General features: G+C 36.5%; 1 protein-coding gene across 36 annotated transcripts in view; it reads left to right on the plus strand.

Annotated features, from left to right (window-relative positions):
• LOC107998112 (phosphatase and actin regulator 4) overlaps window positions 1–25,818 on the plus strand; it is a 314,594-nt gene that overhangs the window by 93,182 nt on the left and 195,594 nt on the right. For all 36 annotated transcript variants that reach the window (XM_028666825.2, XM_062072725.1, XM_062072740.1 and 33 more), the window contains 2 exons: window positions 24,676–24,840; window positions 24,990–25,088. In XM_028666825.2, the coding sequence (XP_028522626.2) occupies window positions 24,676–24,840; window positions 24,990–25,088 (264 nt within the window). The remainder of the gene's footprint in view (window positions 1–24,675; window positions 24,841–24,989; window positions 25,089–25,818) is intronic.

Genomic DNA, 25,818 nt, shown 5'->3' on the forward strand with positions numbered 1-25,818 from the left:
TGCAAATTTACTAAACTCCGCCTGTTAAAGCGTAAACAGCAATTTCCTTTCAGCCCAATTATACACGTAGTTCTTGTACAACGGAGCGCTTGTTCGATAATTAGAAAAGTGTTTCAAACGAAATAGAAAATATTCTGAAACGGAAGCGTATTAATTTTGAATTGAGTGAAATTTCTGGAAACAACAGTTTCTTGTTTCTTCTAATTCCATTAATATCGGTTGGTTTTCTTTTTATTTTTTATCGAATAATTTTCAGTGCTATATTTTTTTTCAAGAAGATGAAAATTGACGAAGAAAATATTTAAATTGTAACGTAAAAACTAACGATGTATCTATCAATTTTAATTCCAATTGACTTTTCTAAATAAATAACAATTTATGCTAAAAAGTGATAGTTTCAGAGTATATTTAAATCACGACAAGAAAATCTCGACGTACCTATTAATTTCAATCAATTTTTTTTTTATTTATTTCCAATCGAACGAAGATTAAGAATTAAGAATTTGTTTTTTCCAGTCTCTAACTCAAGCACTCCAAAACTTTATCTTCTGAATATTCAAATTATTAAATAATTCCAATTGATTTTCTTACCATATTTTTTTTTGTGATAAATCAACGATGATAATTTCCAATCGATTCCAATTGATTTTCGTTTTCCATTGAAAAATATTTGCAATCTCTGACTCGAACCCCTCCGAATATATTCACTACACGAAAATTCGACGCCCCTTCCAATTCTAATTCCAATTTTCTTCTCTTACGTTTTTTATTTTGAAAAAGATTTTGCTAAAACTCCACAACGATACTTTCCACTGTCCAACTTTTTTTTCTCCCCATTCCTGCACCCTCCAACCCTTGCCGAGCGTATTCAAATCACGAAAACTCGATGCCACCCACCCGTAAATAATCACCCGTAGAAAATTGCACAGCGAAAGATGGTTGCCGCTTAGCCTGGTCTTATCCAACCTTACCCTTTAACGTAGCTCGATGAAACGAATTCGATAAGGGCGCGCGATATCCATTCCCATCGTCGTCCCCGGTGAAGCGAATCAAGGCGAGGCGAGGCGAGGCGAGAGGTTTCTTCCCTTCTCAGCTCAGATGGGAAACGGTGTATTGCGCCGTTCCATTTAGACAATGAAGCATTTACAACGAGAACTGGCGGACCTCGTTATTCAACGCGACCGTGTCAGTCGTGCTTCCGCGAAATTCCCCGTGCACACCGGTTCATGCAACTCGGTCTGCATTGTCCCGATTGCGTGTTACGCAACACGCGCATGCGAGTCGGAATCGATATCGCTCCAGTGTCGCCTCGAGCGCTTAATATTTTTTTTTTCAAATATTTCAGATGGCCGAAACTTTTCTTCTTCTGGCACTGCGATTCTTTTTTATTTTTCAGCAAACGTTTGGCTAAATTGAGAAATGAGAGAAGGGGGAATTTGGTTTAAGGGATAATTGTGGGGAGAAGGATTTAGGAATTAGGGCGAAAGTTATGGTTAAGCATCTATTGTGAAATGATAGTTTAAGAAAGTTCCCTTCTTGGCAGTGGGATTTTTTATTTTTCAGTAAAATTGCGAAGGGAGAGTAGAGAGAATTTGGTTCAAAAGATTCTTGTGGGAAGAAGGATTTAAGAAATGGAAATGGAATTTTATTTTTGAATAAATATGAAAGAAGAATTTTTTAATATGATCTGTCGAAAATTGTGAAAGAGAGAAAGGGTGTTCAGAGGAAGTTTAAAAATTAGGTAAAAAATTAGGAAGGTTTTGAAGTGATAGTTTAAAAGGGGTTGAAATTCTTTTCTTCGTACAAATTTAAATTACGAATAAAAAGATGACAAAAAATCTTATCCAATTAATAATTTGTTCATTTTAATATGAAGAATTTCGGGAGATGATAAAATTAAAAATAGAAAATTTATAGAAAAAATATCAAAACATTATTTTTATCCAAAATCCAATCCAATCTTCCATGCTGCTGATCTCTTCGAGCTTGCGTCTCTCCATTATTCGAGTTGCATTCGGTTCTGGAGGCAGTGACGTTAAGCATTTCTGAGTGGCAACTCGGAACTGCCGGTAAGTAACTTCCTTGTAACTCGGTGTATGGGAATGGAACAGCTGAGTCAAAAATTCTTTGATATCCCATTCTGATAACTCGGCTCGAAATCTAAGACCAGATCTCTGGGATGTGAGCTCGTCTCCCTTTCGCGCGTTCTCAAAATTTAAGACGAAAGGCATCCTTGCATCTCGAATTTGAAATTTAAACTCGCTTTGCCGTCTAATCCCGCGGATACGAATATCAAGAATATATCTATTTCAACTACACTTCTAAATTCTAGGATCTGACGTTTCTAATACGTTATGGAAAAAATTCTCAAGATTTTATTTTTGCATTTTAAAAGAAAATAAGAAAATTGAAATTTTCTACCGTAAGAATTTTTTACAAATTAAAAATCAAACAACGGGCCGAAGTAAATATCCAAATATCTTTTCCATCACATTTCCGCGCCGTAATTGATAAAAGGAAGAAAAAATATGTGATCGAAATATAGAATTTCCCTTTCCTCTTTCGCACATATTTTTTATATATATATATTTTTTTATCCTCGACAATTGGGAGAAACACTGGCCCAAAAATTCGCTTTAACGATCCCACTGTTCGTCATTCGTCCTCCGCCAGACCAGTGCCAAGGTCTCTTCGTTTCTCCTCTTTTTCCCACTAATGTTTTCTCCCTCTCCTCCCCCGACCGCCACTTCACTCTTTCCCTCGTCTTGGCACGTTTTCAGGGTTAAAAAAGAAAAAGCATCGCTCCTCGAGAGGGGAGGAAGCGAGACGAAGAAATGACAGAAGCTTCGAGAAAGAAGCTTCACCGGAAGTCGGAACTCACACTCTTTTTTTTTTTTTCTTTTTTCCTCGATTAATCGCGTTGGCGAGAAACCAGTATACAGATATACTATTTCGATCAAATATATGATGTTTTGAAAATTTTAGAATTCTTTTTTGGAATTCGATCGTGAAATTTTTACTCTTTAAGACGTTTAATAGACGTAGAGTGGACTTCGCTGCTGACATTCGTGAGATTTTTCAGAAATTTTTATTATTTCTAAGATATATTAAAATGGAATGGTTTCACAAATTCTAATAGCATACTTCTAACGTGTGTTTTTGTACATGTGATTGTAATTGTCGATAATTGACAATTCGAAAGGTGTTTTGCAAGTTTTTAGTGATCCGTTGATGTATCATCGTGTTCTGGTATCTCTGGTATCTGGTTTTATTTCGTGGATTTATTTTCCATGACTGGAACAAAAAGTATACATGTATCTGAAGAAGATTTAATTTTTTTTTTTGTTCTGTTAAGAATATTTATACGTAAACGGTTGATCAGTAGACGATCGTTGGATCGCAAAATGTTTAGTATCGCGTTGTGTACTGATGCATGAAGTAGTTAAAGTTTTACTGCTCTTTCGAGAGAGGAAATAGCTTGATGACTGCTCTAATTAGTCTTGCTAAAAAAAGAAACTGGGATGTAACGAGAAAAAATACTTCTCTATGAAACTGGAACTTGAAGTATATAATCGCAAACCTCTCTGTGTGTACCGTTATTGATAAGTTCTTTTTTCTCGATATATGTTCAATATATCATCGAATTGAATCATTTCCTAAAAATGCTAAAAAATTAACATAGAAAATTTATAATCAACTTGTAAAATTTGTTTCAAGAGGAAAATCTCTTTCGATTCCTTCCCAATTCCGATTCGAATCGTTCTATCGAAAGATTTTTCCAAGTGTTTACAGATCTCATTCAGTTGAATGCATTCTACATTTTCCTCCTCTCTGGAACCCTTCTCTTTCTCTCCGTTCGATGAATGTCTGCGAGCTATCGATCTGTCGCTCGAACGATTAAGACATTAAGGGAAATGCATCGGGTAATTTGATTGACTTCGTCTTCGGGAAACGTTCATGTCTGAACACGCGTGTGCATTATTAAATCGCAAGGGTCTCATTAAATGCTGAAATTGAAGGATAAATCTTAGAGAGTGGAAATTAAATCTGGAATCAAGTATAACTTAAATAATTAAATTAAATAATTTTTCCAATATCCACATTTTAAATTTTCAAACTTTCATTTCGCTATTTCTCGTCGATTCACGTCGATATACTCGCAATTTTTCCAATTTTCTTTATAGTTACGCTTAATTACAATTATCACACGTATCAATGTACTCATAATTTTCTCTCGTTTCGTTCGAAAATAAACTTAACTTAACATTCGACGTTCGACTTCGATGCGAATGTACGCGTACAGCATAAACCATACTCGACTATGGTTAATCCCTTGCTGATTATACGTCTAGATGTCCACGCCGATTCACAATTGAAGTTTGCGACACCGTGCACGTAAGGGCACGCTTTCCTATCTCTGCGTGTTCCACGTATACACGCGCCTCTATGCGCGGAGGCGTGGATCGTGAGGCTATGCGAGGGATAGCTTAAGCTCGATACACATTGCTTGCGATTCACTATTTGCCCAATTTGAACACGAAGAATATGCTTATAGTTTCTTTTCTTTTCTTTCTGGAATGCAAAGATACGAATTTGTTTGCGGGAGATTTAATTGGAGAGATTTTTCAAATGACAAATAATTAAACGTTACATTATTTGGGGAAAGAAATTTTTTCTTTCGATATATAAAACACTGGAACGTTAAAATGATTCGATTAAACTCGTTGCTCGTGCCTCCGATCATAAAGTCTTCTCTCCCTTTTTCTCTCTTTTTGCCTCGCCCTCCTCTCCCCCCTTCGCGATTCTTCTTTTGTGTTGGCCGATTAAACCGGTTCGCGGTAATTGTTGGACATGGCGCATCGGTAAATACGCGTCGGGCAGAAACGTCGATGGCAAATGGCAAATCGCCAGATCAACGAATGCCCGATACGTTTATCGTCACTTTTTACGTAATCATCGTTCCGAGGTAACTGGGACAATGGCAACGAGACTCTGTCGATCGAACGAAATATAATTGTATTTTATGCAGAATTTTTTTTTTTTTTTTTTATTATTTATACACCGAGAAAACGGCTCACGAAATTTCCAGCTTCGAAATTGGAATTCGAATCTTCTGGACGTTTGCCTCGTTGAAATTCAGAACGCTTGAAAAGGATATTTGACGGGATTTTAGGGTCTTCTCTTAGTTTTATGCCTGGCATTCGTTATTCCAACCGCGGTTTCGGAATGAAATTCGGCATCGTGTTCGAGGCATTCGTCATTTTAGGAAATATGACTCGAATCATTGGTGAGGTAAAGGGTCTTGCGTTTGATTTAATTTTTCTTACGAGTATTTCGAGTGAAAAAATAAATCGAAATATATAGAATAAAATTTTTCCATTTGAGATCTTGTTTTCGACTTGAAACAATTTCAAAATATTTTCAAATACAATTAAAATTAACCTATATCTGGATTAGATACGAATGATTATTTTACATAATAATAAAAATAGATAAATGACGAATCACACGTATATGTGATTATTCGTTTAAAAAATAATTTAAAAGAAAATTTGGAAATTCATCGAATACTCTTCTTAATTTTCCAAAAAAGCATGAAAGCAATAAAATTTTTTATTCTACGTTTCTTGCTTATTTGAACATTTTCCACATTTATTCTACTCAAAAAAACGTAGCCTCAAACGTAGAAATTTCGTTCCACGCATTCGACTTATTCTTTCACGTTAAAAAATAACCAATCATGTCATATCATCAATTTACAATCTCTTTACATATAAAAACATCAACAAATCGATCCCCAATTAATTTCCAGTCATATTACAATTTCTTCTGCATTACAAAATCGAAATATATTCAATACGAAATTCATATATTCACATCGTAATCACAGCTAACTGCACTCCCCATTTACATTCGATTTATATAAACTCGAGGGAACATTAAACGGCGCTGAGCTCGTTGAGGGAACAAGAAAGTTTCCCTCCGTGACGTGGAATTTTTTTTTTTTTTTGCGGTCTACGAGCAATCTTTCTCATGTGGACCGTGCTTTAAACGCCGTAGTGTAACCACTAACCACTGGTATTCCGCTCGAGGGACGTGCAACTGTCGACCGAGGCGTATTTTACGCGCGATGCCCGTTCGAAACAAACTTGCTACCGTGCCGTTTAGAAACAGGCCGTGGAAAGTCGAGATATATACCGTTTACGGATAGATTCGATAACGGTCGAGACACGACGAAAGTAGCAATTCACGCTACCTTGCTGAGCGGTAGATAGCTATTGTTTCTTATTGTTTTAAATGGTACTGAAATAGTACCAGTAGAAATAATAATACTGTGTAAACCGTGTAATGGATTTGCTAATGAATGAAAATTATTCTCTTCGATTCCAAGTTCGAATCTTCTCTTAAATGTTTTTGAAGTGAATCGTGGATTTTTATGCGAAGATATATTAATAATATATACACATTTCGAATAAAATTTCTGGATCACGATAATAACATCGAAACAATTCTGAATAATTTATCTTATCGTCCCGTGGAATTATTTCTTCCTCGGATATTTTACATAATATTGTATTATTTCATGTAATTTGATATATTAGAATGATTGTCGGAATATTGTCGAATTATCTTCCTTCGACGATATCGAAAATACACAACATTTTTCAATTCTTATTTTTAACCAGACCAAAAATACACCTTTCTCTAATTCTTCGATAATAAATATTCTTACTAGAAGAAGAAGAAGAGGAGGAGGAGGAGGGATCTTCGTTTCTCATCTCGAAAATATTTGTTTATTTCCTTCGACCTATCTACATCTCCGTCTCTTTCAACATTCCTTTGTCTCGCAAACGTTGACAAACGACAGAAGCGACAGAGGAGCGTTGGTGAGGATTATCGAAGAGACGCACGAGAGAATAAATTTAACGAGAACGAAGAAAAAAGAAAAAAGAAACAAAGATTCCGAGAAGGTTGAAATAAACCGGTGTACAAATTCGATATGGCGGGCGCGACTCGTCGTTATAAGTTCGTAATTCCCGTGGAAAACAGGATTCCACGACTCGATCGAGCATCTCTGTTGATTTATTCGACCGTTACGCGAAACAACCTGTCGCCAATTAATCTCTTAAGATGGCAAGACGAATTAACTCGCCAGTATTCGCGGAGGGACGCTCGTGATTCCGCACAGGATGCTTCCTTTCTCCAGTGATTAATATTCTTGTCTCGTTTGTGGAAAGTTTCGTGTGCGCCAATTATTTGAGGATGCTCCTTCAAAATTTGGGATAATTTCTTGCTTCTTCTTGTGTAGCTAGTGATCTTTCTCGCGAGCTAGTAGATTTTAATTGTCCTTTCAATTTTGGGTGTCTTAATATATTTTTAACTATTTTTTATATTTACCTCGTTGGAAATTGAAATTTTAGATTGTCGTATTTGAATTTTGGAATCTTTCTTTCTAATCCCCAAATTTTAAGAGTGTCTCCTTCGAAAATCATATTTATATCGAGATGTAATTGAATTTATAAAATCTTCAAAATCTTTTTTCAAAATTTCAACTGGGTTTGAAATCTTCGAACGAAACTTTTCCTAAGTTTAAAATTTTTCAATCTTCGAATCTTCAAAATTTTGGAATCGATCAAACGATATACTGTTCTATAATTTAAAACTTAATTCCATTTGTCTCCGTTCCCGTTCAAGATTCCTCCAAGATTATAACAAATCATTGTCCAAGCTGGAAAGAAACTTCGCTACTTTCTCATCCATCTCGAAGGTTCAAAAGACGAAATTTCCCGAGGGAAGGTAGGTTTCTTGAAGAAGCATCGAACGGAAGCAAAGTCCCGGAAGAAAACTTGCTCTCATCTCGTAGAATGATTAATTCAGTTCGAAAGAGAGACGCGGTCTCCACGCAGGATGATGGCGACTTTAAGCGGCAAGTTAGGTTGCTTTGATCAGCATAATTCATTTTCCCCGCGTTCCTCTCTTCTTCCTTCATCCTTGCAACCAGAAATTCCATTCGATTAAAAAACTTCGTTTTCCACGAAAAGCGGACAACCCTCTTTGTTTTTCGAAACTATCCTTTTGTAGTCAGGTAGAGAGACAGAGAGATTTATACTTGTCCGGAATTTCCTTCTCCTCTTTGATATTTTTTTCATAGTCGGGCAATTGAAAAAAGTAACCAAGTTAAAAATTTCGAATGAAATCACTCTTTGAGTAATTAATTATTAAAATGTTATGTAATGTTAATTTTAAATATTATTCGTAGTTTATTATGGTCGATCCTCTTCTCATGTAACCTCGTTATTTATTTGCAATTTATTATTATATTCCGAACGATAAATTATTTCAACAACTTATATAAATAACTTTATTTATTTTTGAAATGAATTTTCATCGAAATTATAAAGGGATGGAAATTGTCAAGCGTTTTCAAAATACGATGAAATTCGCGATAATTTTTAAAGTATGAAATCTGAATTACGATATCGATATCTCGAAATCGTTGTTGCGAGGAAGGAAGAAGATTAATAAAATTAATTAATTCCGACGAAATAGTTCAATTTCGAGAAGAATGGTGTAAGATGCTCCTGTAAGATATCTGTGTGATAATCTATGGGCCTGGATCTATAGCAGCATCAATCGGTGTCGAGAGTTAATGTTTTAATTTACGAGCTCCCTATATCGATTCTATTGATTGTGCCCATTGTAGAAGAGTGAAAAATTGTTCGTGCGCCATTGAACAGCCACTCTAACTATCACGGCCAACCCCTTCCCCTGTCTCTTCTCTGATCAGAGCCTTTCCGTTCTTTCCTCGTTCTTCTTCTCGAATTTCCTATTGTGTCGTAAATATCAAATCTCTCAAACTTGCCTCATCCGATAAAGCGTATCCATAAAATCTATATGGTAAATAATATAAATTAGAAATTGTATTTTCCATTGTATTAAAAATATTTGCTCAACCTTTTATCCGTACCCTTATTCTCGTCTAAATATTGATCGAAAACAAATTGCCTAATTACATTCTCTATTCGTTCACGTTTGTTAGAAAAATATGGATATCAAAAAATTTAAAGAAGAAAATTTCATTTTTATCGACACAACGATTAATTTTCGTACCGTAAACTTTGATGAAGCGATAGAGCCATCGTTCATCCCGATTGAAAAATCTTCTCTCCCGTAAATAACTCGATTTTGGAATGGCGAAACGCTCGATAATTTCTATTTCGAAGTCGCGTGTCCGGCGCGTTTAACTGTGCGTTACGCAACGCAGGAAGAAGAAAAATCAGGACGCGTTTTATCGTATGGATAAACGGGGACAGGTAAACGCTTCATACGTTTCACCTTCGACTGGATCAATATATGGCACGCGTTGCAACGTTTTATCTCAAAGATTACGGGTCACGTCTTCCGTCAACATTGGAAATTAATCTTTATTTGCTCGGTTTCACCGTGAAATCGACAAACATCTCGCACGTGCGCGCCTCTTTCGAGCCTGGATTTCGATCTCACGCCGCTTGGATTTAAATCAGTCGTGATTTGGTGTCGTTCTTCTTCGTTTTCTCCATCGATAATAAGTTTAATAACGACTTGGAATGGATAAAAGTACGGACTGAGAGCTTTCGTTCGCATCTGGATTCTAAAATGATATAAAATAATATTAATAAAGTAGATTTTGGTTTCGTAAATCGTTGAGATGAATGAACAACTCGAAAAACGGCTGGAACTCAATAATTCGACTTCGATCGATTTTTCAAAAATAAATTTCACAAGAAATTATTTCTTTTAATAGAAAACTTCGATATTGGAATTTCATGAAATTCATTTCTTGAATTAATCTTTGTTGTTGTATATTATAATTATGAATATATTTTAAACGTTAATTTATGATAATTTTAATTTTATTTATTTAATAACTTCCAAGTTACACGATCAAAAATTGACGATAATTATATTCTTTTACGAATCTATCAATTTCTACGTATCTTATTTAATAACAAAAAAAGAAAATTTACACGATATGTAATTGATGAAGAGTTTTACTCCCTTATTTTTCAAAGATATTTTAAAACGACAGATGAATTACAATCGTACGAAATTAAACCGTGAATACGCGATCCTTCTTCCCAACGCGCATACGAGATAAGTTTCAGCTTTTTCTATTTTTGTACGTATAAATTAGACGGAAGGGACGGAAAAAGAGTTCGTTTCACTGTTGCGTATCCACGTTGAAACAGGAAACAGCCGGTAGTTTACCGCCTCGATCTTTTAATGCGCCAGTAAGTAGCGAGCTTAACGCGTTGCAACGTGTATTGCAAAATTGCCATCGTTACCCACCATTCGAATTACACTTGCAAATACGAAACGCCCCGTTTTTAATTTGTTCCCAACATTTCGTCCACGAGAGACTCTGATCGATTCGTCAATCGACGCAGATAATGTGGCCGTTCGATTGAAAAGCGTTTTCGTTTTGTAGAAAAATTGGATTTTTTTCGTTAACCGATTATCGTTACTTTTTTATTAATTTTTTATTGGAAGAAGTATTATAATAATATTTGTCAGATGGAAGATATACTTGTCAGAAAACGTTACGATAAATATTTATTAGAAATTATTTCATACCATTTTCTCGAGCTCTCGAGTATATTTTTGAATTTATTTGTGAAAAGGAAAACGTAAATGGTTTGATGATAGAATTATACGTTACAAAAATTATACGTTAAGAGTGATTCTTAAGATTTTGGGTCTGCTTCTTTTTTTCGAATTGTACAATTACTGGTTTGTTCGTCTCAACGTGCGTAGAGCAGTGTGTAACGGGGAAGAAAAGGAGGGATTTCGGGGACGTCGATCGGATTTTCCATTTTTATTCCGCGATCCAATTGCTCGCGATTGTGAACAAACGGGTGTTGAAGTTTCGTACGAAACAGCGCAATAAAAGAGGGATTGGGCCATATAAAAGGCGAAAAATATATAAAAGAATATAGAATTTCAGGATCTCCTGGCTATAGACCTATTTCGTTTACCCTCGATGGTCATAGGTTTCCTTAGGCCAGTCGAACAAATCTGTCCAACAACTTTCGATTCGAAGAGTTGAAATTCGACATTTTACAAATTTTACACCTTCCAATAATAATAATATCGAGTCGAATAAATTCAGGATAGAACGAAAAAGAAGAAAGGAAGAATTCGCGATACCGAAATGTTACTAAACGTTATTTCCTCCAATAATGAATAGCAGCCTGGGATGAGGTCTCGAGGGGTGCGATAAAACCGCGACGAAAGTCATAAAGAACGACAAATAAAAGCCACGCAACACAATAGCTCGTCGCTTGAGAAATTTTCTCTTGGCCAACGAAGCGAAGTAATTTTCGCGATAAAACTTTACAACATCGTCCCATCGAGGGATGATATTTTTATTGGGACACAGTCGATGAACGGATAGCCCACTGGAAAGATAGATTCGGTCGAAGACTCGAGCGAGAGCGGTGATCCGGACGAGAATGGCCGTCAAACTATTGCATCGAATCCGGTCACGTGTTCTCGATGGTTGCGTGACTGGTAGGGCGCGCAGGTATATCCCCCTTTGCGCGAGGTAAACGCATTGCTCGCTGCGTAACACGCTTAGCGTAGTACGCGCGCGTTCCAGTACGTTTACACCACAACCAGGGGAATAACGGTGCTCGTTGTATGGCTGCGTTCACAACGTGCGTTTAAACGTCATCTCGATTCGATTGATATTTTGTGCTTGATTTTTATATGTATATATATATAAATTTGGATTGAATTGGTTTAAATTTTGCTATTGAAAACAGTATCAGTAATTTTTTAGGGAACGATGTATTTGAAATTACAATTTTTTGTATAAAATTTTGATGTTGATGTAGTATCGTCATAGTTGATGTTATATTTTTTTTTTGAAAATTTTTAGATTAGGAGGATTGATTTGGAGTAATTTTGATATTGGAGTTGGTATTGTATTGGAATTTTTGTATAAAATTTTGATTTGAATTTTGAAATTGGGAATGATATGATAATAGCTTCGCCTGAAACGATGAGGGGATTTTAAAAAAATTTTGAAGATGACTTCTTTTTATCGTTTAAGAATATTTTATATTATTATTTTTCTGAAAATGGAAATTTAAAACAAGTATCGAAAATTATTACATTTTACTTAACTTTTTATACACTATTCTTTGTATTTTTATGAATGAATTTAACAGATAACATATAAATATCATAATTTCGAATGAATATAACACGTATAAATGTCTACATTTATTGTTTTACCAATAATATAATTTTATGTATAAATTAATTATATTATTAAATCATATATCTGTATACGCTTATTGCATTTACGTATTCTACATTGGACATTTCACGTAGAATGTTCCCATTTTATTTGGGTGACAATGCAAAATGATATCACGTGAAAACCATACAAATAGTAGAATATTTGACTGGTTGTTTTGGGAGATGAAATGAGGGTTTCTTCTGATGACACATCTATGCTGATTATTAACGTCGTACGTATATATGTATGTAAAACATTTTACACCATGACGTACGTATACAATTTCCTTATTATCCCCAGCGATCAAATTAATATTTCCAATGGAAATATTAAAAAATATATATATAAAGAATATAAAAAACTCGACGTATTATTAAAATTTTAATTAAATTCTCCCTGACTAATTAAGAAATTTTTCATTTTCTTCCCTCTTATTATTCTTACGCAATTTTAATATAGAACATTTAAAATAACTAATAATTTCAACTCACTTCCAAAGTAACTTTAAGTTTAACTTTAACAAGATGAAGTGAACCATTATTTTCTCCAAGATTTCAGACGAGCCTGATTAAATAATTAAAATAATCATTAACAAACATCAGTCTCGCAAAAGATCCCATTGCCGCGTTACCAGCCGCTCAATCCTAAAATACTGCTCACCCCTTCACACAAATCCAGAAGATCGGTCGATCTCCAAGCAAAAACCGGTCGAAGCAGATCGAGAAGAAGCGTGGAAAGAAAGCAGACCAAGCTTCTATCGCTGTGTAGTGTCAACATCCACCGGTTTAATAACCGTCTTTGCCTCGTCTCTCTTTCTCTCTCTCTCTCTCTCTCACATAATGCTCGTTTATGCTTTCGACACACGAGAACCCTCTCCTCCTCGCCCTCCCCGAATCGGTCGGTCAAAAGTGAGAAGCGTGGCACGATCGATGACTTGGAAAGCAAGTGCGGAGTTTCGGTTGAACGCAATTATTTGCATATTTATTCGCGGACGGCACGCGGCAACGATGAAACCGGCGATATTGAAGAGCGTTTCGCCCTCGTCGCGAAAATCCACAGAGAAAAAGTTTCGATCGATTCCAGGGTATATACTGGCGCGAGAGATTTTCTCGCGAGAGATGGGCCGTGGCGCTCGTTTGTTCCGAATTTTATCGGCGTTTCCAGTTTTTTGCCTCGATTGATTTTTGTTTGAAACTCTTTTTTTTTTCAACCTCTATTGAGTTAGTATATCGAGTATGAACAATGTTTGGTATTGTTGTGAAAGAAATTTATTTCCTTTTTTTTTTTTTTTTTTTTAAGAGATGAAGAGTTGCGAAAGGAAATAATTTTGAGCTCGAGTTGTACTTTTTCTTTCATACTTCGTTTCCTATTGTGAGAATTTAATTCGATAAATTTTTTTAACGAAATCTTGATATTTGATCATATTTCGTGTATTTGTTGTTTCGTAGAATGTTAATATGAAATTAAAAAATCGTCTCTCTCAATGGAGATGTATGGAGGATATTTCATCCACAGTTATTCCTATCGAAAAATAAAATCTCGAGGCATTTTAATTTTTTTATCCCTTTTTATCTGAACTTTAAAATATCTTTCAATTGTTATTTTACAATTAATATTTTCCAACCAAATGAATCTTTGAATTAACCTTTTCCTACAAAGTTCAATACCTTTTATTTTTACACATCAAATTTTTATTTCACTTATCGCAACTATATTTATTCCATTCACACCACTGTGCATCAATGCATAAAATTTGTATTTGTATTGTATTATCAAACGAATAATATTTCAAAAATGACGCATACATACACACGCATTGTAAAATCTTTATTCCCCAATATTTCTCACTCAATGAAAAAAACTTCTTCTTCTCGCTTCAACTTTTGGATCCATCTCGAAACCATTTCAGCCGAAATCGTTTCCTTTCCTCTCCGTCACAGCGAGTAAAAGTTGACCGAGTTGAGCGACACTGTGAGTCATTCTCTCGTTTCTCGACGGTAGCCGCGCGAATGAAAACGCGGTCTCGACTTTTTCGCTCTTTTTGACGGCCACTCGAGCGTGGCGTTTCATTAAGTTCCACCACTGTCGACTCGCGTTTCATCGAGACGAGCCACGACGATATACCGAGACGATGATGGCAATCGCGATCCTCGAGGAATCGCGATTATACCGTGCGTTTTTTGCCCGCCGAGAAAGTCGTCGAGTTCTCAAGGACTCGCGGAGTCGCTCGCTTTGTCTCGTTCTAATCGACCTCGAACACGATCATCGTGCGACTTATGATCCTTGCGATCATATTTGACTCACGTTGGACGTTATGTATTGCGTTGAAGTTGTGACATGAATAGATCCTGTCGCGTTTCCTTTTTGATATTCTGTTTTTTTTTTTTTTTTGAAGAGAAGAATTTAAAAATGGTGCACACAGAATTTAAATTTAATAATAAAATTGTGGCATCGTAGATTTTTCTTGCGTTCGTCGTTATATCGATATTTTTTTTTTAATATTCCTTTTTCCTTTTTTAGAAAATTTTTAAAATAGTGCAGATATTTATTGACGATTAATAAATTTCTTTTTTTCCACGCAACTTTGGTAACTTTGGGTATAAAATAGAAAGTTTATATTTAGTTTTAGAACAAGTTTTGCTTTTTAGTAGAGAAGTACTTTGCGGGGTATGGTATTGAAAGTAATAATAAAGTTTGTTACAAACTCTTTTTGAGTTTTAAAGTTGATCTAGCCTTTCACACGAATGTAGCGACTTTTTAATCCTTGAATTTATCGCGCGGATTATATACTTTCGTGGATGTTGTAGATGTTTGTTCAAGTGGTACGTAAAGCCTCCTCGACTCGTGAAGACATTTATTATATTTAGTTGCGGCTTGTAATTGCACTCTAATTGCATATAATTGGATATTTCTTCTTCTGTTTAATCGTACGTAATGCGTACAATGAATATTGTCTCAATGAATGCAGCTCAGCGTTGAAAGAACGATCCATTCTCTAAATAATCTTTTAACGATCACAATTGTTTTTCTTCCAGAAAAATTTCTCTTTGTGAATTATTCAACATTTTAAAACGGCTCTTAAAAAGAACTCTTCTAATTTTTTGTTCTTTTCTTTTTCTCGAAGAATCAAAGAAAGATCATCCGATGTGCATTCGAAAAATTATTAAAATTCTAGATTATTATCATCAAAGAGTACATCCACACATAAATTATTACCCTTCTAAAAAAAAGTCTTCAAATTATTATTATTATGCGATATTTCTACCTTCCACGAATATCGTTATATTATTTTCCACGAAGAACATCTCTAATGATTAAAAAATGCCAAAGAGAAAAAAAAAGTATCAAACAACCCTCAAATTATTATCATACGAATAAAATACTGAAAACAAACAAACGTTCCTCTTCCACCCCCCTCTTTAGAATTACCTCTTTCCACAAAGAGACTTTCCGCAAAAAGTACAAAAGTTGTTTTAATTAAAAAAATATCGAGCATCCCGTAGCAAAAGCGAGAAAAAAAAAGAAAAAAATTTGTATCATTATACGAATAAAATTGTGAAAGTAAGCAGGTGTTCCATGAATTATTACCGCTATTTCGACAAAGCCGTGACGCCGGCGTAAAAGGCGGTGGCGGGTCGTAAAAATCGCGCGGAAGGGTCGCGCGAAAAGAGGAAAGAAGGGCACGTAGAGGGAAGAGGGTAACCCACGTGGACATCCTTGTGTGCACGGGATGCAATTAGGGATTAACGAGCATTTAGCCCGGCCGAGATACGCGAGTAATGGAGATTCGATCCCCTGCACAGAGGGAGAGGAGGAGCAAAAGGTGCGCCGGACGGCAAACCAAGGGGTGGCTTTATGGTTCCTCGTGCTTTGTGCCCGCGAAATACTGTCTGCTGCTGGGCGCGTTCCAGTTGCGCCTCTCCACCCTCTCCACCCTGTCTGTCACTTCTGTTTACCATCCGCCTGTTTGTTTCCACCCGTCCGTAGGAAATTATACAGAGGAGATAGATCGATGCCAACCCCTGGCGCCTTACAACCGCGCGTGGAGTTCAAGGTGTTCGATTATGATCGATTATATATCTTCTTTGCAACATTTCTGATTTACTGTCTTGCTCTAAAAGTAAAATTGTAGGAAATGAATAATGAGAACGACGACTGGATTATTTGGAATTAAATTAAAGAAAAGATTAATATACGCTACATTGATATTTCTTAGGAGAAAGGTTTACTTTGAGATTCCGATCGATATTCATCCTCGCAATTCAATTGAGCAAAACAATTTAATCATTTAAATCAAATTCTAAACAACTCTAACAACTCATATGTTCCACAAACGATTCGACAAACTCGCAATTTCGACTACCCTCAAACGTTTCTCCCTTAATAGACTCCGAATATTTAGTACAAGTTAAAATTTCTACAAACACGAATGAAGCCGAAACAAAGATCCGATTAATCTATAAATTATTACAATATATATTTTACATATCTTTTTTTAATACACCATTCCGTAGATTTAAATTCTCCACAAATATTCCAACTCGAAATAACCCCAAACCCAGATCGATCAGAAGATCCCGTCTGAGATCTCGCGAGAAACGGCACTCGCTGGAAAACCGAAACGAACAGACACGCGCGCACACAACGAAGAGATGCCCCCTGCCACAATGTAAACGATCGTATTCGTTTGACGATCCCTCCTTTGTCTACGGAACGCCACGTCTCGCCACTCGAGACGCGAAGGCCTCGAGGAAAGAAGGCGGCGCACACCTGTGCGCCCGCCGCCTCACCTTTCCATCCACCGCAGGAATGCGTTTTAGGGACTCAAGTTGACAACCAGCGGCCATGTAATTGGGGAACGGAAAACAGTATAGCGTCTCCATGGCAACACCCCGCCATCCCTTAGCCGGCGAGCCCGTAGGAGAGCCGTGCCCAGGGCAACGTGCCCTAACCGCCGCTGCACCCTCGCCTTTTCTCTCTCTCTCTCTTCCTTCCTTCCTTCCTTTCTTTCCTCCTTTTTATATCTCTTTCTCGAATCTCCTCGCATGGTGTCGAAAACTGTCTGGAGCTCGTTATTTCATTAGAAACGTCCTCCTCGAGGCGATTGTTTAATCGCGGAGGCAAAGTCGTTTTGGGGGATCAGAGAGAGCGTGGACGCGGAAGGAAGATTCTATCGATTAGACTCGATTTGGATTTCGACTTGGAAGAGAGGGTTGGTAGGGTTACAAGACGGAGGATGGAAGGAGGATGGAGATTGATGAAGATGGAAGGTGGTGAAAGGCAAGAAAAGGATATATAAATGGATCGTGTTGGACGGGATCGTAGTTTGTTTCGTGATGAATTTGTGTTGGATCGTGGATTAGATTTTTTTGCGGATTGTATCTTCGAATGAAATTGGGGATTCGTTTGTTTTGGCTGGGTCGAAAGGGACGAAATTCTTGCTCGGGAAAGCATCGATAAGATGCGCGAGTTGCAAGATGTTTGGAATGGATTGTAGTTGTTTGGAGAATTATAATTTAATTTGTGATCGTGAAAGACGTTTGGTGTGATTTCGAGTTGTTTATTTGGAGAATTATATACACGAATTAAATATTGATTCGCGTTAAATATTAGGTAATGTGAGATGTTGGGAGATTACACGTTTTTGCTTGTGTTTACCTATTAAATATTTTGTAACAACATTTGTGTTATCTCTAATAGTGTATATATACGGTAATTAATATTGGTTTGCTTTAAATATTAATATGTGGATTATTTAATTGGTGATGAAGCTAATTGCAATGTCAAGGGGTTGAGATATATCCGTCGTAATAACCGGCTTCCACTGTCCTGTCCTCGTAACGATGTTATCTCCCATCACTTTTCCCTCGAATGGATCCCCTCGAATCTCCCTTCAAATTCACCCTTTGTGTACCCATAATCTTCACCATGTTCCACTGATTCCTACATCCGTTTAGCGGATCGAATAAAGAGTGGCATTAAGTTGTCGACGGATTATTAACTCGGGAAGATCGAAGGTAATTCGAAGCGGAAAAGAATCCAAATTCTTCCATAAACGTATCAAAAGCATTTTAAAAATTCAAAAGGAATTCGAAAGCTAATTTTTCCTTTTGGAAATTCGAAATTTCTAATCATCTATTTTTTCTATTTTCTTTTAAATTAATAATCATTTCTAATCGAAGAAAATTCAAAGAAATATAAAATCGGAATCTTTCGTTGGTACACATTGCTTCGACAAATTTTTCACCCTTATTTTTCATTAGTATAAATAATTATCCAACTTCTTATCCCTTAGGAAGAACAACTTTCAATTAAATGTACTTGGCACAATTTTCAAAATACACAACATTTCCCGACGCAATGTCTCCAAACCATCCCCGTCAATCTTTCCTTCGCGCATCAATGGCCATCGCCGTGTCCCGTTGCGTGTACACATCCATTTAGCCAGGTTGTCGACCGATTAGAGGGGGTTCAAGATCCCTTGAACAATAAAGCTTGTCCATTGTTGCATCGACCTATGCCTGTTGCGTCAAAGGCCCTTACGACAATGTTGTCGGTTCGGCTCCATTTGTCCAATATCGAATTCGCCACCCCTGTGGACTCGTCTTCATCTCCACCCTCCCCGCGTAATTAATTTCCTGCCAAAAGGGCGGAGAGCTCCTGTGAAGTGCTCTCTCTCTCTCTCTCTCTCTTCTCGACGCTCCATTTTGGAAATTTGAATGGGTGAGATTTTATATAATTGGAGGGGAAGTTAAAAGTACGATATCTTCGTTCTGTTTTCAAGTTTTGTGTTACCTGTTTAAAGGAACGATTTTTCGATGATTTTTGGATATTTATTATGTATTTTTCGCGAGTTAAATGACGTTTTCACGCAATAAATTCCAATATTTGTAATTCGAGAGATTAATAAAGAGGAAGATGTTAATGGATAAATTTGAAATTTAATGTATCTTGACTTATATCTAAATTTTCATCAAATTCTCAAACTTACTTGTTTAACCTATTGCTGTATTGTAACACACAGAATGAGAGGATTGTGTAAACGGATATTTATAATTCTCACACAGCAATTAGCACATGCAATTCAATTCTTTTTCTTTTATTTAATCTCATCTTAATCTGCGGATTAACGATGCGAGTCGCTCAATAATACAAGCAAAATCCTAAATTCTCCCATAATTATCACCAACAATTCGATTCCTCTCATAAGTAATATCTCAAATCTTTGCAATCTTCGCTTCAACCTCGCTCAAAATTATTCCACCACGTATTTCGCTCTCTCGTCTCTCGCTCGATCAAATCCAAAATAGAATATTATTCATCCAGAGCCACCCTCTATCTGTGTACCGGAGTAAGGATTCGGCTTGTTTACACATGTTGAATCGGAATTCAGGTTCAGGGAATGCGTTTATGAAAGTGGATTTCATCGTGGATTAAACGACCGCAAGGTATCCACATCGGTCCACGCGTTCATTTGCATATTAACCGCTTCTAGTCGCGAATTACGTGGACCTCTGCGGTTTTCATCGTGGAGCTTACCCATGTGTCGAGTGGACAAAGTTCGTTATCGATCGATGACCGGCCGCAATGACTGCGAGATGCACGCGGACGCCGTGGATTAAATTTGCCGTGTGATTCGATAACGCGCTCGAAAATCTCCTTTTTAGAACTGCTTGGACAATGGATCGTTCGAGAGTAGCCAAGTTTTAACGAACGTGGGTTATGATTATGGTGTTTCGGCACTGAATAATGTAAGTGGTGATGGTGCGATTCCGCCACGTGGCGCGGATTTGCGAATAAATGGGCCGAAGCAGACTCGCTTGTCGATGATGAGAATTGGAAAGATTTGGAAAATGTTTCTTGCCATTGTGAATCTTGGAATGGTGGATATTCACGAGTTAATGATGTAAAGAATTCTATAAAAGGATTTTTTGAAAAGGATGGGTTAAACTTCGAGGATAAATTACGACTCGATTAATTTTATTGAGTTGCTTAATCAGCGTAGATTTGGTTCTCTCGAACAATTCGATATGTAAATATTTTTCATCCATTACAATTGTTTATTTATATTTTCAAAACATAATAATTTAATCAGTATTTTCGAAATGGCGATACAATTCCCGAATAATATTCCATCACTCGACACTTGTTATGCAAATGCCGCGCAAACAAATTAAATTTTTAATCAAAAGAGAAAAAAACCATCCATCGAATCATCCTCTTATCTTCGAAATCGTATCACGCTCGAACGAATAAAACTGTTCGAGATAACGCAAAAAAAAAAAGAAAAAAGAAGGATACATACTTGTGCGAATTCATTTTTACAACGTGCAGCACGAGAACGACACGGCGTCGATTCGTCTTCCTCTCCTTTTTTTAAGCGCGTTGCGCGCGATAATGGAGCTTTAAGATGCATCGCGATTCTGGAACAATGGGGAATTGCACTCCATCCCGCGTTAATATTGCCATTGTCCGCGAATGGTAGACGATGCACATCGGTCCTCGACGGTCTTTGACGCGCGTGAATAGGCCTCCCAGGTACAGGAACCGCTTTGTCGTCTCAATTATTCCGCACCGAGACGCTGATATATTCCGCCGGAGTTCGAGAACGATATTCGCGGACATTCGCGTAGATCTCGTTCACGATTTAATCGAAATCGGCGATCAAGATTGATTCATCGACGCGATGAATCGTGTTCCATGCGTGTCTAGGAATTATGGATGCGTAGATAAAGATCGGTGAATGATGTACCATGATATTTTTTGAAAATTTCGTATTTTGCGTGATGTATGTAAAGAGACGTAAAATATCCAGAGTAAAGTTTGAACTTGAACACGTTGATTCGATATTATTGATTGATTGACTTTATAAAATATTAATATATTTTGAAGAATCACTTCTCTAATTTTGTTCAAACAATTTTTGTTATGTACAAATATAATATAAACAGCTTTTATGTACACAAATTTTTCTTAATTCAAATTTCTTAACGAAAGCAACCAAAAACAAGCTACACATTAATCATGCATTTAGCTATTAAAGTTGAGCATTAATCCGTTGAAAGAGTAACTAATTGAAAATGTCGAATAAAGTTACTTTAAGTAATTAGTTATTAAAATGCTTAAATAACATTTATTCGTAGCTATTAGTTGATCCAGTTTTCATATAACCTCGGTTGTTTCCCATTATAATTATTCACGATTATTATTATTATATAGTATAGAAGTAACTTTATATTCGATAACTTTTAATTTAAATTTTCCCCATCGCTGTCAGCTAAAAAACGATCAATATCTTTCTCGATTCTCGTCTTAATATCAATTACTCTTAATCTTCCAACTCTTATTCTATTCGAGAAAGAACCGATCGAGTTCTTTCTCGAGGCTGAGATTCGACCAACGCGATCGAATATCGCATACCCGATCGATCGAACATTTGAACAATTTTCAACCGGGATACGTAGACGACGCTTGCCAAGGAATTCCTTCCCTCTCGTGCCAATTGTCGCTAAGCCATCTCTGATGGCATTGAGTTCCGCTCTCCAACAGGAAAAACTCTCTCGATTATTTTTCGAACGGTCGGAATCTATCGAAACATTTTCCTCTTTAAAATTCCTCTTTTCACTTCCGCCTCGAGTTTCCGCCCCTTCTGAAAGAAAGGAAGAAGAGGTGAAACGAGATTTCTCTTTTTGTTCGTGGAATAAAATTCATTCTTACGTATAATTCGATGTAAATAACGAGAATTTAGAATCGGTTTTCAGGTTTGAGAAAAGTAATATTGTGTATATTTGTTATTTTAAGAAATATGAATAATAATGATTATGATATGTATATATATATATTTTAATCTATGATGTTCGTTATGCTCGTGCGGCTCTGACGTCAAGAAAATGCAATTTTCATTCATTTATACATATATAAGTAGTCTCGCTTAAAAATACATGTATAAACGTCTATATATGCATTATTCATATAAAACAAAAAATTAATATCGATCGTTCGAGAGACGATAAATTTAACTTCGTTCCACTTTTATTAATATCCTCTTGCACGATCTCGAAGTCTTTTTATCACTTGAAAAGATATTCATGGCGGTATAAAAAATTGCTTTATCATTAACATCGTATCAATCATCGTCTTACAATAGTTCTCGATTAATTTCAACTCTCAAATTTGCGATTCATTTACCAGAAACTCGATGTTACGAGGGGGAAAATGGTTGAAATGATGATCCTCTTGGAACACCAACCGCACTTAAATCTATCCCAAACTGGTATCGCCAAACACGAAAACCGATCGACCTTCGTCACTCTGTTTAATTAGCCCCAAATTAGACGTTTAGGGGGTGAATAGTGCCGGACGATACGGTAGGTAGGCTAGATTCACCCTCTTGTGGCAAGAATTCTGGATGGAAGATCGTTCACAAGTGTCCCCGAGGGGGACGTTCAAGGTTGGCAATCGTTGTCCTCGACGAAACTGCCCTACCACACGTTATCATCCATTATTCCTTCCCCTGGAGATTCCCAGAAATTTACTTTCGACGTTCTTCTTCACCCCTATTTTTGCGACTTTTCTATCGTCGCGTCTTTGAATCGAAAAGTTTCAGTTTCTGTTCTTCTTCTGAGAGATGTTTGTGACAAATACGTGTGTTTGATGTTCGGTTTGAAGATTCACTTTGAGACGGATAGGATATTGGAGAGAAATTTTCTTTGAGAGGGTAAGATTCTATCCTGGTTAAGAAAATTATTACTCAATTTTTATCTTAACATTTATGGAAGCATCCAATAATATTTTAATTTGATATTTTCAAATTTGGGATTTTGTCAAAAAATATTTCACGAAAATTGCTTTTTTTGCTTCTTTTCCTCTAAAGCCTACTTCTACGATAATTGTTCATGAAATTCAGATTCGTTCATGATCAACGACGCATGATCGATGAAAACGAATAATTCACAAGTAATTTCTGTCTACGGTCAAAGATTTTTTTAGCTAAGAATTCCTTTGATAATCACATCAATTTTGACATATTGATTGCCACGTAAATTAATTAACAAGGGGTGTTATTACGCGTACTAATTAGCGGTTACTAGAGCGGAATGCGTCTAAAATTTTGGTATTCTAATAATAGCGCGCGGTTAACAATTCTCAATCCGATATATCGTATATAAAGCTTATTAACCGCGCGGTTATATATATCCCAAGTTAATTCCAAATATTATCCATTCAAAGTGTCTCCTCAATCAAAACGCGTATAAATCAATGATTATATATGCAATTCTTTCAATCGTTCGTCTCTTCTCGTCTACACAATTAGAAAAATTTATCAAAACGTATCTCCAATTTCCAAGTGAAATTTTATTTTTTCTTTCTTTTTTTTTTTTTTTTTTCTCCTTTTTTTCATCGAGACGCGACAGCCATTAAATATCTATGGGGCCACAGTGTCGGATATTGATTTTATGGTGACATCGACATGGCCGTCTAACAATGAGTTAAGAGGAGTAGAAGTAAAAGGAGAGAGAGAGAGAGAGAGAGAGATGTGGCCACGTTCAATACAATTCTCCGCCAATATCCATTCCAGAACAGCGTATTCTATCTCGAAAGAGGTACAATAACCCCGGAAAGTAAGTTTCACTTCCGCAGGAAGTCGTCCTTCGTTGCATTATTGTTGCGCGTTACGTGGCTTACGCTTCTTGTATTGCGTGTATCAGAAATAGAATCCTTTCTTCTTCTTGAAAGTAATAAGAAAAGAAGAAAGGTTAATAGAACTTTGATGAAACAATTTTTCATGAGATTTTAATAAGAGAATGGATCGATTCTTTTTTCTTCATTTTTTTTTTCTCCCCTTTTTTCGAAATGAATTTTTTAATCTCGTGAAAACAGAGCTATGTTTGTTTCAATTTCTTCTTTTACTAGATAATATTATATTCATTATATTCGTTCTATCTTTAAAACATTTCCTCTTCGTTCCGTGAACAATTTCATTTATGTATATAACGTGCGAATGAATTAATCATATTTAAATATTAATTTTTTTATTTATAATTCGATATCTGATTATCAAGTAATAAATTTGTTTTCAACAAATTTATTTCGACCAATGGTAATAAAGTTTCCCTTCAGCAGTTGTTTCGTTGACTCGCCGGTACGAACGTGGTAACGTATTTTCTAGGGGATGTTTCATCCCTCGTCGGTAAAGTAGAAATTCCTGGTTTTTCTGGAAAATCTTGGAAACGGAATAGAATCGTATCCCAAGTCGATAACAAGGTGGAGTGCAACGGTTGATGAAGTTGCATCCCTTTTTTCTTTTGTTTTCTTTTACCAACAATCGTTCTTTTATATCGAGAAAATAATTAATTAATTTAATCGTTGCTCTATTTCCCTTGTTGCAGCGAAAAAACAAAATGGGGCGGCATTGCGAACGAACAGTTTGGGCTCTGGGGCGCGGACACCACCCCTCGAGAGGAAAAGCAAATTTTCAGCCCTCGGTAGACTCTTCAAACCCTGGAAGTGGAAACGGAAAAAGAAATCGGATAAATTCGAGGCTGCCTCATTGTGTGAGTAATCTTACCTTTTTCTTCCATCGATCCTTCAATAGATTTAAAAAAATAAGAAGCTGAGAAAATGTTCGTGATGATCAAGTAAATGAATCGAGCTTCATCGGTAAACCAGATTGTTAACCAGGGGTTGTTTTTCCCGATTGCAGCGCTCGAGAGGAAAATCTCTGTACGAGCAAGCAGAGACGAGCTGGTACAGAAAGGAATCCTGTTGCCTGTCATAAGGTCCACGTCGTTTCCCGAAAATGGTAAGTTTTCCCCTCATTTACCATACGTGTAACACTCTTTATAGAAACCTCTCTGCAATATCTGCAAGTAAGATTATTTCTTAAGACCTAAAACTCAACTTTCCCTCGCATCCAGGTTATCTTAAATTTCTCTTCAACTCCTCCTTTCTACGTTTCCCTTATCTACTCTCGTCAACTTTGGCCATTACCAACCAGCATAAATCGATTTCCATAAAATCGTGTAACCAGTGTACGTGTGTATCTACACGCACGAACTCGAAATAACCGTCGGGATATCGCGAAAGTTTCCAATTTCGGGGGAATTGAAGGTCGTCAGATCGAATGGAGTTTTATCCGACGAATTCGCGAATTTCCGCGATGGGATCGTGTCTGGTCCAATGGAAATTGTCCAGCCTCCGACTGATCAGGAAATAAGGGACCATAGTCTGCGGGTGGAAACGAGACGCGAATGGCAAGACGAAGGACGTAATTAGATTTCGCGCCTCGTTATCGCGCACAGACGTGGGCTTAATTTCCGGAATCGTTGGACATACGGCTTATGTGTTATGTTTCGAAAAAAAAAAACATGCTATAGATCCGTAGGAATTATTTTTAATCAGATCAATCCTGGAAGATTTAAATCTAATTTTGCGTGATAAAAATGCTGTCGTCGTTCTGCATTTGCTGTTGTTTACATTATTACACGATACAAATGTCTTTTGTTTTTGAAGAATCGTCAATTGTGGTGGTT

Source organism: Apis cerana, linkage group LG3 (assembly GCF_029169275.1).
Source record: "Apis cerana isolate GH-2021 linkage group LG3, AcerK_1.0, whole genome shotgun sequence".
In the NCBI taxonomy this organism is placed as follows: domain Eukaryota; kingdom Metazoa; phylum Arthropoda; class Insecta; order Hymenoptera; family Apidae; genus Apis; species Apis cerana.